The sequence below is a fragment of the Porites lutea genome, chromosome 6 (assembly GCF_958299795.1).
Source record: "Porites lutea chromosome 6, jaPorLute2.1, whole genome shotgun sequence".
Lineage (NCBI taxonomy): Eukaryota > Metazoa > Cnidaria > Anthozoa > Scleractinia > Poritidae > Porites > Porites lutea.
In genome coordinates this window covers 18,205,510-18,220,894 of record NC_133206.1, presented here as the reverse complement: position 1 = coordinate 18,220,894, position 15,385 = coordinate 18,205,510, and the positions used below count along the sequence as shown (strand labels likewise).

At 37.0% G+C, this 15,385-nt stretch overlaps 2 protein-coding genes across 2 annotated transcripts; one reads left to right on the top strand and one right to left on the bottom strand.

Annotated features, from left to right (window-relative positions):
• The first annotated feature begins 123 nt into the window (after positions 1 to 123).
• Positions 124 to 2,626, top strand: LOC140941331 (putative 2'-deoxynucleoside 5'-phosphate N-hydrolase 1). The gene is made up of 4 exons (XM_073390312.1): positions 124 to 301; positions 1,726 to 1,779; positions 2,215 to 2,325; positions 2,418 to 2,626. Exons 1-4 carry the CDS (start codon positions 142 to 144, stop codon positions 2,522 to 2,524), a joined length of 432 nt encoding a protein of 143 aa, XP_073246413.1. The 5' UTR covers positions 124 to 141; the 3' UTR covers positions 2,525 to 2,626.
• A 766-nt stretch (positions 2,627 to 3,392) lies between these two features.
• Positions 3,393 to 15,058, bottom strand: LOC140940278 (uncharacterized). Its single transcript, XM_073389203.1, has 6 exons — positions 14,957 to 15,058; positions 13,593 to 14,478; positions 11,526 to 12,465; positions 7,942 to 8,776; positions 6,645 to 6,776; positions 3,393 to 5,905 (listed from the first exon to the last, which is right to left on the bottom strand). Exons 2-6 carry the CDS (start codon positions 14,431 to 14,433, stop codon positions 5,810 to 5,812), a joined length of 2,844 nt encoding a protein of 947 aa, XP_073245304.1. The 5' UTR covers positions 14,434 to 14,478; positions 14,957 to 15,058; the 3' UTR covers positions 3,393 to 5,809.
• Positions 15,059 to 15,385: the final 327 nt, after the last annotated feature.

Genomic DNA, 15,385 nt, shown 5'->3' with positions numbered 1-15,385 from the left:
CTGCATGTTCTCTCCTTCTTAGGCTTATTTTGTTTTTCTATCGCTTTTTTAACACCCCTACCAGGGAGGGCTCTGCAGGGGCAAAGACGCGAAAAAGACGCCTGGCATATTTATGCAGGAAGAGCGTATTTCATAGCAGTTATGAGCGAACCAGCGAAGCGACTTATTTATTTTTGTGGGAGTATTCGTGGCGGAAGAGATGATGCGGCTTTGTACAAGCGTATAATAGATCAACTAAAACAGTACGGTGAGGTTCTGACAGAACATATCGGAGATCCCAACCTTATGGAAAAAGAGAAAGGTATGACCGTCAACCACTTACTTTGTCCAACGTGGCCTTTACAGGACATTCTTCCCACCCTAACACTCTAATACCCAGTACATTTACAGATTTTTGCACTGCATTGCGTAACATTTTTGTTTGAGTTATAAAGTCTTCTCCCCCTGCTCCTCGCTTACCTCACCTCACCACGCCTAGAGCTCCGCTCCGTCTCCTGTTCCCGGGTTCCCACCCACCACGCCCAGAGCGTTGTTTCGTTCAATCAATAGGATATGATGCCATACACATCATTAAAGTTGACCAATAAAATTTTGATTATAAAAATACCTCTTTTAAACTTCTCTGGGGAGATTAAGTGTGGTGTCGGCTTGAGCCTGGTAGAGGTGCGCTTTCTCATCACGGAAGATCGAAGGACCGGAAGTGATAAATTGTGGGTCATGGTGGAGACAAGGCAAAATTTTGTCCTGGTTTTCTTTTTTCAATCCCAAATTTGCTTGGTTTTCAAACTGTTGTCGACTGTTTTTCCATTATTTTGATGGCTAAATGTTGTTTTGAAAATGAAATCGAAAGTTTTTTTTCTTTTTCAAAAAGTTATGCATCAGTCAGCTGCACCCACCCCCCCCCCTCCCCGGCTGACCCCTGGGCATTAGCATTTTTTTGCCTTGTATGACAAATTCCAGGGGGTGGGGACTCTTGAGCTGTCAAATCTCCCTGGGTGGGGATGAAATAAGAGGGCAAATGGCCCGTCCTCCATCAACACTGTAACATTTTTCATTGATTGCACAGTCAAATAGTGCCATTTTAAACATTTTAATGTTCGATTTTTTGTTTCAAGTAACGTCTTCCTTTGTAATAGCGCTAGGATTCTAATTAAGACTTCATGCTGCGACGACATGCACCAATTTATGGTTTTAGTATTGACATAAAATTATTGACATTAAAATTAATAGAGTGCTGTTAAGTCACATGTTATGAATAGGTCATAAATATGAAAGGATGTTCTTCAAATAATATCAACAGAAATTTGAATCACTAAAAAATGAATCACCAAATTTGAATCACCAAAAAACGTTGATTGACGTCGATAGCTCCCGAGTTTCCCTAGGTAATTCTGGCTTGATAAGCAATGAAGAAATGCATGCATAACATCGAGAACATGCCTTTACAACCCCCTGTCCTTGACAGATGAGCTAATCTGCTTTTTTTTCAGTAATATCCTCTGTGTAGTTATATTCTGATAGGAAACTGCATGTGTGTCTTGAGAAAGCTTGGAAATAGCCCCGGGCTTGGCAAATGCCCGGCCACCAGGCAGCGCAAAATTTGCAAATGTGCCCCACCCCCTGGACTAAAAAGGCAGGCAAATGCCCCACAGTAGCCCGGGCAGGGGCTGGGGGCAGCTGGAATTGACTGATGCATTAATTCCATGTTTGCTTGGTATATTTCAGGTAGTGATAAATTCATTCATGATCGCGACGTCGCTTGGTTGTTGAAATCTGACGGTAAGTGTGCAAGCTATCTTTATTTACAACTGTTTTCAGAAAATCTAACAACATTGCAGAACTCGACAAGATCTTGCATGTGCAAGGCCATTTTTAGGCCCTCAATACTTATATTGTTAAAAAAAACTTGTGCATGCGCCTGCCATACTCTGCACACTGGGGGATACTAACAGAGGTTGGAAACTCCCTGATGGTGCACAAGTCTTAATTGTTTTTTTTGTTCAGAAATTGTGATGGAATAAATTAATACAGCATTTTTTATTAGTCACTAAGATTGAAATAATAGGTATGCCACTGAACACACTTCATAAATATATAACAAAAGAGTCTGATGCACTTCATAACCATTCCGCTCTATTAACTATGATATAAAGATCTAGGGTTACTTTATATTTTCTCTTAGTCCAAACAATGATCTTTTTTTCTGTTTTACAGCATTAGTTGCTGAAGTTACCCAGCCTTCCCTGGGAGTGGGATATGAAATAGGCCGAGCAATAGAAAACAAGAAGAAGATTCTGTGTCTGTTTAGGCCTGATAGTGGAAAATGTAAGTTGATGGTCTCATATTTTTTTAAAACTAATACTGTATTATCATCAATCACATTGTGAGATATGTCACTTTTGTTTGTTTTCTATTAGTTCTTTCTGCAATGATCCGAGGAGCAATTGATGACAATGTGGTGGTGAAAGATTACAAAGAAGAGGATATACCTCACATCCTGGAAGAGTTCTTTAAATCTTTATGAAAAACTCAACTGTCTTCTTACCCTGTGCATGGAAAAAAGGATGCTAGTAGATCAGAGGGGACCTGTTTAGTAACAATTAAATTTCATTGAATTTGCAAGAAATATTTGTTCTCTGAAATTAATCTGTAGACTACTTTAATGCTTACGTTGAAATCTAAGTTAAACCTTTGCACAATAGTATTGGCTGAGTCTAACATTTGGCTATTATGTAGAGTTGGATTGATGGTCTTTTTGCAAGCTATGAAAGACACATCTGTGTATAGAATCCCCGGTAGAAGAACTCTGTTAACAAGTTCTTTGCAATGTAATAACTTTAGATGGAACTTGACATTTGATTGCAAAAAATAATAACACACAGTAGCTAATAAAATGCTATTATAAAACAACTTTTGTTTGGAAGGTAACAGCGTGCAGCAACAAGATGGAATCCATCAGGAAATTTAGTAATTTTAACTTTCAGTGGACAAAAACCTTGTACCAGAATAATTTAAACAATGTCGCATTCTTTTTTACATTTTCAAACGCTATAGATCTAATTAGTTCTCTGTAACAACACCAAAGAAATTTTGTATGGGAGCCCGAGAAAACGAATGTCAAAATTCACAAAATGACATCTTACACATGAAATTTTCAGAATTTTACCTGTGTTTTAACAATTTTTGTGAAATTTGACATTTATTTTCTCATGCTGCAATGAGAAATGGTCTTTGGTGTTATTACAGATAATAAATTATGTCTATAGCCCTTGAAAAATGTAAAAAAGAATGCTGTATTGTTTAAATTATTCTGGTGCAAGGTTTTTGTCCACTGAAAGTTGAAATTACTCAATTTCCTGATGGGTTCTGTCTTAATTTTCTTCCAGGCTGACCCACACAAACCTACCCAAACTAGACTATTCATGGTCCCCTGCTTTACCATGAAATTGTTGAGGTCATTTCAGAAGAGTTCAATTTGCCCATGGGTAAGGGGGTTGGCTGTGGTAAAAGGCACCCCCACCCCCCAAAATATTAGACCATACCTTATTACCCATGGACAATACATTAATTTTGTGCTCTTACCAGTTTTTGTTCTCCAAAAGAAATCAAGCAGCGTTCTCCAACTCAGCAATCTCAACAGTCACACAGAAATAAGGGCAATAAGTTAGAGTATATACAAACATTATCATCTTTACTCATAACACCTTTTATTGCACACTAGTTTCAAAAATGAGTGTCCATATTTGTGGAAGTTTTGTCTTTCCACCTTATGTGCAAATGAAATCTGTTGACCAACATATATTCACTACATTACACAATAAGCGTATTTTAATACAATCATTCTCGTGTGGTTCCACAAAACACTTAGGACTAAATTCATGTGATTCATTTTATTTTAACACAGAAACATTAAATAACTGTTATGAATAACTGAAAAGTATGGTCAAATTTTCATTATAAACACTAAAGGGACAGAACCATTATATAAGGGTTGTCTATTACTATTAAAGTATGGTGTTGTGTATTTACAAAGCATTAATTGGTTCACGTCAAGCAGTGTGCATAGACAGTGGTTTCATGTTTTTCTTTAGTATGAAGGTTCCAAGATGAGAGGTTTAATAATTAAACCTGAATACAATTATTGTATTAAAGACCTGTATAAGTAATACAAAGAACTACCAAAACGAATTAATCTGTAGTTATGCTACAAACATTTGCCCAGGAAAATTGAACCACTCACTTAGACTAAAAAGACTATACTTTCCAGGTACGCCTTACTTCAAAAATATTTTTTGATTGAATATTGTTTGAACAATTTGTTGAAGTGTACCTGGGTAATAGTGTAAAGTGTAACCTTGGTCATGAGGAAATGGAATATACTCTCAAAAAGGTTAACTTTCTTTTCTACTTTTAACATGACTTACGGCATTTAGTATGACAAAGTTCTATTATATTTTTCTACTTTACTTACATTGTTGAAGATAATTCAGCACTTGACTCCAAGTAAACACAAATAACTTGATAACACAGGAAAATACTGTATAATCTATTCAGCAGCCAAACTACATATCAATTTTCCTCTTTGAAATGCCAGGGATTACAACAGAGCACATTCTACCCCATTTTCTGCTGCCTTTTTATGTAGCTTAGGTAGGGTTGTACAAACATAACTTCACGTAACAGCTTCTTTTACTGTGTTTTAAGTAAAAACTATCACATTCCAGTACTCTTTGATGACTTGATCCGATAAGTAATAAAATTTCTTTAACACTTTATCATTCAAATGACATAGTTTTTCTCAAAAGAAAGGGTGGACCGTATAAACTGGCTGTACAAACTATCTTCTGGAAATTTAAAGTCTATTGTGGTGTCAAGTATAAAAGTAATACAACTGCAGCAATATAAGCTCTATGTGTTATGATAGACCCTTGAAAGGAGACACCAGAACATTACTTTTATAGCTCTATCACCTTCGCCCAGGTTACTTTCCAAAACACTGTTCTACCAAGGTGATAGACAACAAAAGCATGTTTAACCCAATCTGCAATAACCTTGAAAACAAATACCAACAATCAACACCTTAACTTTCCACCTTCAAAAACTTATGCTTGGCTACTAAAGCTAAAACTGCATTTGATGTGGTACAACACTGATAAAATGGAAGTTCTGATAGCTGATTTTACATGTACAGTCAACTCTTTCTGAGACGGACAACTTGGGGACCTGCAGTATGTGTCCGTCTTAGAGAGATGTCCGTCTCATAGAGAGTTAAATAAAGGTAGTAAAGAAAGGCGGGGACCAACTCTAGGTGTCCGTTTTACAGAGGTGTCCGTCTTATAGAGGTGTCCGTTAAGAGAGAGTAGACTGTACGACAGGTTTACATCAGAGTTAGATCTATGGCTAAGAACAGAGCTCTACATGTTCAAGTCTAGTTTATCGAAAATAATAAAATTCAACCGGGAATGCAGTTCTTCACTTTAAACACTGTCCTGGATCCTGTGGTCTTTCAGCAACAGGAGCTTTGAATTTTTGTCTCAATTAAACAGATCATTCACTTATATAAATTTGCATTTCTGCAGATTGAAGAATGCACTCTGTATTATTTTTCCTCTTCATTTTAGCTAATGCTGCAAATACAGTACTTTTGTGTATGATCTTCTCAGAAAAAGGTGATTTTGGATGAAAGATCTCTTAGATCTATGTATGGCTCTTTTACGAATGGAAATGAAATTTTTATAGGACTGAGAAGTTTTAGTACCTGACCATGTTGCTTATGAAGCAAAATTGTACAAAAGGTGCAGTAATTATACTAAGAATCAACTCGTTGTCCCTTGATCTTGGCTACATATTTCTTTACGAGAGATCGGATTCTCTCAGGGTCTATGGCACTGCTTGAGTTTGTCACCTAAGAAAAAAAAGAAGACACAAACTCATGATCAAGTTATGCATAGTACAAGTATTAATTTTTGCCATTTAACAAATGAATCTGGCTTTCCTTTATTTGAGAGTTGTTTCTGTATCATCTCTGATGTGTTAAGGATTTCATTTCTACACTTCCATGATCCAGGTTCTCTGATGTACATGTAAGGATGGGTGACAAAAACATAATGCTCCAATGATTGAGTTCAACCACATTTTTGTTTTGTTTGACCAAAATGGTGACTTAGCCAGACATATAATATATTACCATACAATGTCTCTAAGTACAGTATTAAATATCATATTTGTCCCTTGGCAAAGTAAATTTAGAAAACATCATGGAAAGTGGATGATTGTGACAGAGCAATATTTACACAAGAGGGGACACCAGTGTGGCAGCTCTAAACAAAAGCTCTATAAGTTTAGGTACATATTTCTCTGGGGATCTTGCATGCAGTTGTGGAAAAGCGTACAGACCTGAAACTTGGCATGACTGTTTGCATGTTTATCTTTGACGTGTTTACCAGATTCTATTTTTACTGTTGATTGGATTAAGTTTTTTTATGCTTCAACAGTGAAAACCAGCAATACAGTGTGCACAAGTATTGATCTGTGAGAACATGATAGCTTCTAACCTGCATTTAGTTACTGGGAGTTGATCCTAAGATTAACAGATCATCCTTGCATGACTAAATAAAACTTAACCAAGAAATTCAGTAACAAACCTGTGGAACAGCTCTTCTCAGTATACTCTTGTACTCTTCCTTGTTAATATCTCTGTGCTTGTAATATGCTTTGAGAACATGCTTGACTTCTTCTTCTACACGAGCTTGTCGGTGAAGCTTATCTATCAGTTCCTACAATTAAAAGCAAAACACAAGATACCGTTCCTTGACTGACAGACCAAAGAAATGTCAAATGCACAGAACTCTCATTATAAAATTGTAAACATGTCTCAAGTGGGCAATTTTCAAATACGAAAACCAACTATAAATCAATGGATCATGATGTTAATTATATGGATTCAATGGGGTAATTTAAAGCTCAATAATAGAAGTGTGCTTAGAAGGCTCTAAGTGACTCCTGACCTGATGCTAAATTCTCCATTTGATTCACAAGTGCATGTAAGTACAAGACAATAGTTATTTGGAAGTAATTTACCTAAGTCAATTAGGGCTTCATTGCAATTATTGCTAGACCAGCACTTTAGGAAAATTGTGAATCTTGGAAATTTTTCAGCCAGTCTTGAAATCTAAGAAGCAGTTCTGATGAATTGCAAAGTCTTACTTCTGGGATTGTCAAAATAGCTGGCAAACACATAACCTGCTTTCAATTTTTGGTTAGCTAATCAGCTGGGATATTAAAGTTAAAACGGTGAATCAGCTACCTACTTCAAAACTTACTGAAAATCCTGCAATTTGGTGTTTAGTTTTTCATTTCATGGCTATGACAATTGTTTAAGGCAAGGTCATCAGTGTTCTTACCAGAATGCAGCAAGCGCAAGGGGTCAAAAGGGCGCAAAGAAGAAAAAAAAACCTATTACAAAACCAGGGTTCTATCTAGGGTATCTGACAAGGCATACCCCCGACCCCCCTAGAAAGCTCATGGCCTTTTGGCTACTCAGGGACTTCTCCTCCAAACGATAAATCCTAGATAGAACCCTGAAAATGTCCAAAAACATTTGTACATTTCCTTATAATATAAGCCAAAATTTATTTGATTATTCCGTCTTAACTCTAACTCAGAGCTGTAGAATGTTGAGTTAAATGTATGTAAAAATTGGATATTTATCATCCATTTACTCTAACTCAGACCTGTGAGTTAAACATTCAGTTAACTGTATCTAAAAATTGTGAGCCATTTTTCTCCCTCATGACCCCATTTTAGCTTCTCTATGGGTCCTATAGACCCCAGGGTGGAGAACCCTGGTAAGAACACCGGGTCAATGATTTATAAACACAAGTGTCAGCATCTTGGCAAGTTTACAACTATTGAAGCTTTACTTTCCAACCTTACATTTACCTGAACTTTTGTCTTTTCCTTCTGCTGTTGCTTCTCTTTCTTCCTTCTTTCTTTGGGATCAGCTATGTTATTTAAATCTTCATATTCTTCACCAATAATCAACCCACTTTCAGGCTCGTACGGCTCCTCAAACAAGCACTGTTCATTTTCTCCAGACTCTACTGTAAAACCTTCTCTTGATTGTCTTCCCTCCACTTCTGCTTGATTCATTCCAACCGGCTTCTGCTGGTGTTGTTGCCTCCAAAACTCTTCATTCATACGGTCAATAATGTCACCTTCAGGTGATGACATTTCCATGTCCATGGGACTCACGTTAACATTGTTTGGTGCTTTATTTATCCTTGTGATAGATGACTGTATAATATCTTTTGCTCTTTGAAGTTCATTTTGTTTTTTGCCTGTACCAGCTAAAGGAGAAGAACCTTTAATGTCCACCTGGGACTTGGCTGGGTGAACTTTGCTACTACCTACAGGAGGTTGGATAGATGGTGCTTCATCTAGAAAAGGTATAACTTCCAACTTAGATTGCACAAAAGCTGATTTGTTAGTATTATTTGAAGCTTGTGATGACTTATTGTCACTGTTTCTCTTTTCAAGTTGGTCGGGTTTATCTTCAAAGACAGTTTTTGCTACTTCTGCTGTCTTGGAAGCAGAAATATTTTGGCCATTAGCTTTGATGGCAGACTCTGCAGTATTAGAACTAGCTTGCTGTATTCTGGAAGAACCATCTTGGTTTTCTTCTTTTTGCGGAACATTATTTTTCTCTCTACCAGTTTTTACTTTTTCTGCTTTCTTTTCCTCTTTCTTTGCAACAGGCTCTCCTTCATTTTTCTTGCTACATAGAATAAATTGTAAAGAATAATAATAATAAAAAATCATTGACAGTCCAAAAAGTGTTCAATATACAAGTAAGTTGCTATAATAGTTATTAGTTACCATTCTCTTTCAAATTTAATACTGATTTTGAGTGATTTATTTTTCTCCCTTTCTATATCTCTCTTTTTTTACTTACATGTATTACAAAAACAAACTCATTAACATTCCAAACCTAATATTGGTTACCATTCTCTATCAAATATGATTGACCATGAGTGATTTACTATTTTCGTCTTTCTTTCAGTTTCTCTTTTTTGACTTTTCATAAATTTAAAACCTTTTAAAAACAAGGTCTCTTATGGAGACATAATGTAGTTCTAACTTTTCACAGGTAAAAAATCAGTTGGCATTTATACCCTTTAAGTACCAAGAAAGACCAACATTTCAAGAGAAAGGGTTATGAGAATAAATAAATCGATCACCTAAGCGAAAATGCCTTGATTTTTTTGTCATATTCTCTCAATTATTCTTTAAGGAAATGCATGTAGGTAAGTCTGGAGAATTTGTATGTGCATACTTGGGCTTACAGGGTGAAGGGGAAAATAATAGCTTCAGTTTACCAGTGATTTTGTTCCAAATCGTTATGGTGAGTCCTGGGACTCATCTTGTAAAAAATCATGAGTTCCAGTTAAAAAGAAAAAGAAACGAGCTTGATATTGAAAATGCTTTGGCCTTTATGTAACCAGACATACACAGGTAATCTGAAAACATACTCCAAAACTCTGTATTACAGTATACTGAAATTAAAATACAGTGATTATTTTAAAGCAGAACAAAGGCTAAAAGAAATATGCATTGTTAAACAACAGCCATAATAACTGCTACAGAAATTACATGAGCAGAATATTTATTTTTTAAAAATACACACGTTTAGATCAATCGATCGATCTTTGCATCCTACGGGACACATGCTATGAATCATTTTGCGTCTTTGGGGATTTTTATGCATCAGGGACGCAGGACGCAGAGGTAACAAAATCACTGCTTTACTAGTTTGGCCATCTACTGAGGAGCTACCTAAGAATAATAAGTAATCTTGTGCAAGATGCTTATTTGCATCTAGCATCTTGTTCAAGTAGTGAACAAACCTTGTTTGCCTTTCATTTAACTGTGGGTTATTTGGACCTCACTTTTTGATAAGTGTAATTTGGTAGCCTCATTAGCTTGGCTTGTTTGTTTTTATTTTTGGTGACTTCTGATAATTTTCTAGATTTTTGCTCCAAGTTGTGCTGTATTTGCTTGTGAAAAAAGGAGAGCTTGTCATAATGTAATGTATCTCATGTACAAGTGTAGAACCTTGCTCCCAACAATTGAAGGAAAAAAACAGTTCTCTAATTAAAGAAACAGCATGGGGTCTCCAACTGGATCATTCCTCTTAACCCTTCAAAGCCCAATACATGTATCTTCAAACATATTAGAGACCTTTCGCATCAGGTTTTTCATGGGAAACCGCAAACCGCAAACTGCAAAATGTCATGTGACCACAGCCTTGAGGCCACGTTGGCAGTTCGCAGTTCACGTTTGAACTGCAGGGAGGGCTTCCAGGCATAAGTGATTTATGGCAAGGTTTTTTGCCACTAAAAATTGTACAGCCTCGCGTTTAAAGGCATGAACTATCTTTTTTTAGTAAAATCCAGCTAGTGGTCTATTATCAATGCTGCATTCTGATTGGTTGAGCTACTACTAGGCTATATGTCATAGCCCACTAGTAGTGAAAAGCGCGGGCTTTTTGGTGGCAAAAAAGGATTAAAGTCTAGCTTTTACCTAGCTAAACGTTTTTATTCTCAATATTTTTGACCAACTAGCTGGATTTTACTAAAACAAAAAATTCCTCTCGCCCTCATGGCCTCTGAGTCAATAGCCCATTCAGCCTTCGGCCTCATAGGCTATTGACTCACAGCCCATTCGGGCTCGAATAATAACTGTTAAATATCCATCTGCGATGTGTTTGTTGGATTTTTTATCTCGAATCAATGAATTATTCCTGTTTTTTGGGCAATTAAAGTGATGCACTTTGACTTGATGAAAAACAACATGGAGGCACTAAACAATGAACGCGTAGTTCAAATCGATTTTATATTAATTCCTTTCTGCCGTACTAACAAAAGAAGTATTCTGTTCCAATCCAGAGTCAAATATTTTTTTCTATCTTGTTACTGAATTCATTAATCATAACTTACTCAGTCTCTGTTTAGTTCCTATTTTTAATGTTTCAATCCGTGAATTTCATTTTATTTTACTTATTTCTTTGTGAGTGGGGAGCCCAGGCTTCATAAGCCTCCTGGTTTCTTCTGGGCGTCCTTGCAACATTACAATTCCTATATGTATTCTTGTATTGTATTATATTTTGGCTAAATAAAAATGAACTGAACTGAACTGAACTGAATGCCTTGCTAACATTTGAAATCTCGGCAATGTGAAATTGCAAACGCATAACGGCAAACTGCAGTTTTTGGTTTGCGGTTTCCCATGAAAAACCTGATGCTAAAGGTCTCTATTCTCTAGACTGATCCCCATATATTTCCTTAAAGAATTACATGTAGTTGGCAGAATTTTATAAACGATCCAAGTATTTAATATTTTTCCTTAGCTGATCATTTTATTAATTCTCACAACCTTTTACCTTGATTTCATGTTGGTACTGTTGCGAGAAAATTGATGATGGTCATACATGAGACTTACAGGGTCAAACAACCTCTGTGCCTTACCTTTCCACAGTTATTGGTCTTTTGAAATCAGGAGTTTTTGCCTCTGATCCAAACAGAACATCCTCCATGCTCTTCTCGGTTCCTTGCCTGGGTGACAGGTGCTCTGTAAACACAAAGTCAAATTCATCCTCCCAAGGTTTTTCTGGACTATACATAGGTGAAAACTGCTTTTCTACATCTGCCATGGCTTTGGGCGGAACACTGGGCTCATTTTTCTTTTCAGAAATTGGCGATGGCTTTTTAACTGGCTCATTGCTGTCAGGTTCAGATTCCTCTGGTTTATTTGTTTTTGACAGAGGTATGTTGGTGAAGTGACCTGAGTCCAAACTATCTGAGGCTGATGATGTGCGATGTGACGTCTTAACAGGTGTGGATTGACTTTGTTTTCTTTCCCTTTTTCTGGGAGATTTTTCTTTTCTTGATGGTGAACTTTCTCTGGGTGATTTTTCAGGGGAAGTTCTCCTTCTTTTGTCTGGGGAATATGATCGTTTCTTGGGTGACCTACTCCTTCTGTGTTCAGGAGACCTCTCCCTGCGTTTACGAGGTGACTGACTTCTTAACACTTTCCTTTTCCTTTTTGATGGAGAATCTCTCCTCCTTCTAGAAGTTGATGACCACTTGTCTTCTCTTTCTCTTCTCCTGTTACGTGGTGAAACACTTCTCTTTGGAGATCTACTCCTAGAATTAAAGTCCTTATTTCTATTTGGTGCAGAACGTCTCCTGCTAGATGATCGACTTCTTGATCTCCTTGATTTCTCTCTAACATATCTTGACTGTTTCCATTTATCTTGTGATCTGCTTCTACTATGGACACGACGCCTCGAACTCCTGTCCCTGCTCCTATCTGGGCTTCTACTCCTGGAATGCTTAGAAAACTTGTGTTTCTCTGAGCTTTCTCTACTTCTACCTCTGACTGATTTTCTCTCTTTCTTCTCATCACCTATTTCACAAAATAAGGATATTACAATAAAAAACTGTATACATTTGTAGAGGACTGCAGCTCTTGAAATGTGCATGTAAACAATTCACTTAAAACAATATCATAGATAAATTTACTATAGGAGAGAAACAGAACATGCTTAAAATTACGATTTAAATAAAGTGTAATAATCATTCTCAGATATACATGTACATCTGGTCTGAAGGGGAAATTACTGTTTGTTAGTAACAGTGTTCTCCCTAAATTTTAGTTTAGCAGGTAAGGGACCATTCATAGCCGTTAAGGCAAAAAAAATATGTGCTAGAGGTGCACTCTCCTGGGAAGAGGGGGGTAGTGGAGTACATGGGAAATTTAGGAGCTACAGTAAGTTCTCTGAAACGTCATTCCCTCATTTTAAGACCTTATTAATTTTATGCAAATCGGCCGTCGTTACCTTTACACAATTCAAAACGATTGATTCCAATGATTTTACTCTGTCTTCAATGTTTTCTTTCCAAAATGCGTGGCCCATAAATAGGCGAAAAGCTGTGTATACTTGAGTACTTTTCCATAATTATATTCATTCATTTCCTTGTGGTATGTGAGAATTGGATTGGATCACAACTCGTGTATTTTGTAAAAGTACTTCTTTAATTTTAGTAAACCTTCAGGCCATTGCAGGCGGTAAGAAGTGTTGCTTCAGGCGGTAAATTTTACCAGTTACTGCCTGATAAGGAGAACACTGTGGTAACCTTAAAGTAATTTCCATTGTAGTATGCTATTACTGTGTGTAATATTATTGCTCTTCAATTTTAAGTTTCAAGGTGGCACTCTAGCACCGCCAAGGGGCCCCTGGTACCTTCTTTTTGCACCTAGGCGACTAGAAAATCTAGGTTTTTACATAGAAATCATATGCTGGGCATCCTGGATTTCACAGGTTCAGAAAACTGGGCTCCATTCCATTTTTTCTTAGAGCACAGCCTTGAGTTTCCTTTGCTTTATGTATGATAATGTACGTGCATGGGGAAAAAAAACAAACAAAGGAAAACACGAAGACCAGTAAATGTAAGTGGTACAATAAAAGGGAAATAAGCCTAGGGTAAAATTGAACAACAACATATAACACCAATGCCTGTGTTTTAGTTTACCTGTGACATCTGAATCTTTTTTGTCCCCTGAATGTTTTTGTTTCTTTCTTTTTTTCTTTTTCTTCTTTTTATCCTTCTTTTTGCCTTTATCCTTTTTTGAGTCTTTTTGTTTTATGGAATCCTTTCTGTCCTCAGATGACTGTTCGCTATCACTGGAATCAGACTCGGCAGAAATTTGTCCTTCTTCCTTGCTGACACTTCTTTTCAATTTAGCTTGTCTGGTATCTTGCATAGCATGAGAATCACTGTCATTTTTATCTTCTACTTTCTCTTCAACAAGTGAAGAGTCTTTACCAACAGTAAGAGGCAGCTCCTCTAAAACTTTGGTCATGTCAGATTCAGCTGATGTCTCCAGAGGTTTATTCTCATTAATTACTGTCTCACTGACAACATCCTCTCTACCAGCATCTTTACTACTTGCATTTTCTACCGTCTCTTTAGATTTATCCTGTCTAACTTTAAGTGCATTTAACGCTTCTTCTTCGGTGTCATTCCCACTGTCAGCATACTCGCCAAGAAGTAGCAACCCTGGTTTGTGTTTATTAGTTCCTGCTGCATCACTAGCTGAAGTATCCTTTTCTGTATTATTCACATTCTCGGAGTCAGTGTTTAAAATGTCTTCTTCATATAAGTCCATAAAGATGCTTTTGCTTGATGTACTAGGTATCTGGTAATTGTCCTCCGATGTAGAGCTCACCTCTGAAACTTGGCCAGTTATCACAGTACTGCTTTTTGTAACGGAACTAGTTGTGCTAACATCTTCGATTTCTTCCTCTGCGTACAATGATATGATTGGGTCTTTTTGACTTAAGTGTTTTGTAAGTGTGTCATCCTCTTCCATGCTTGATTCCAAGCTGCTGCGGTGAGATATTGTGCAGTCCCTTGTCTATGAGAGATAGCAGGTGAGATGAAAAATGAGGGAAAAACTCCGACAAGGAAAAGTGAAAAAAAAAATAATAATAATAAAATAAAATGAGCAAGGATAAAATAAAATGGTTTTCACCTTTATCTGTAAAGATAATCATAAAAGCCAAAATTAAGCCTTAATTAAAGCGCTTCATATCGTTTCGTACAGCAAGGCAAATGCATAATTTATTTTGTTTACTCAGCCGATCAGTTACCAAGAATTAAGAGCAATTTTAGATCAACTTTCAGTCGAAGGGCACTTCTGCCGTAGAATTGAGAGATATTCCAAACCAAAACACAAACTAAAGACTTTCGGTGACCTTGAAAAGTGCTCGATCGGCTACATTTGACGATCAGGTGCTTTGGCCAGTATGCTCCAAAACTGCTGTTTCAATCGTCTCTTGGGGTCTTAAAGTTAAAATCGAACTTTTTTTTTTTAAAAAAACGGTTACACTCACCCGAACACACACCAACTAAAAGCTAGTCAATGCAGGAGTCACGACAGCTTTTCCGGAGAACTTTCCAGACTGCACTGAAAGTCGCCATGTTGGAAATGAAGCTATCCCAGAATGCACTGGAGTGCCTTTTGTATTGCCTTCCGCCGCCGGGACCGTGAATCGAAGGCGTTTAACGGGGTCAAAAGGCCCTTTTGTAAATAAGAAATTTTCCACTCTTTAAATTTTTGAACAAGAAACGCTTGAGCAGTCAAGCTTTAATTACTTTATTTACACTCAGAAGTCTTCAGAACCTATCAGATTAGAAAAGTTAGCTTTCGTGAGAAGCTGCGTGCCATTAGCAGCGTTCAAGGTTCAAATTGGCTGCTCACTTGCTTCGTTCAACTTAAAGGTACGTCTTTTAATATTTCCTCAGTTCAATGGTAAATTTTC

Coding starts and splice junctions, on each gene's coding strand:
- LOC140941331 (XM_073390312.1), top strand. CDS start 142: ATGAGCGAACCAGCGAAGCGACTTATTTATTTTTGTGGGAGTATTCGT. Junction 1,780..2,214: donor TTGGTTGTTGAAATCTGACG/GTAAGTGTGCAA, acceptor TCTGTTTTACAG/CATTAGTTGCTGAAGTTACC. Junction 2,326..2,417: donor TAGGCCTGATAGTGGAAAAT/GTAAGTTGATGG, acceptor GTTTTCTATTAG/TTCTTTCTGCAATGATCCGA.
- LOC140940278 (XM_073389203.1), bottom strand. CDS start 14,433: ATGGAAGAGGATGACACACTTACAAAACACTTAAGTCAAAAAGACCCA. Junction 12,466..13,592: donor AAAAGATTCAGATGTCACAG/GTAAACTAAAAC, acceptor TTTGTGAAATAG/GTGATGAGAAGAAAGAGAGA. Junction 6,777..7,941: donor AGGAAAAGACAAAAGTTCAG/GTAAATGTAAGG, acceptor TTTTAATTGTAG/GAACTGATAGATAAGCTTCA.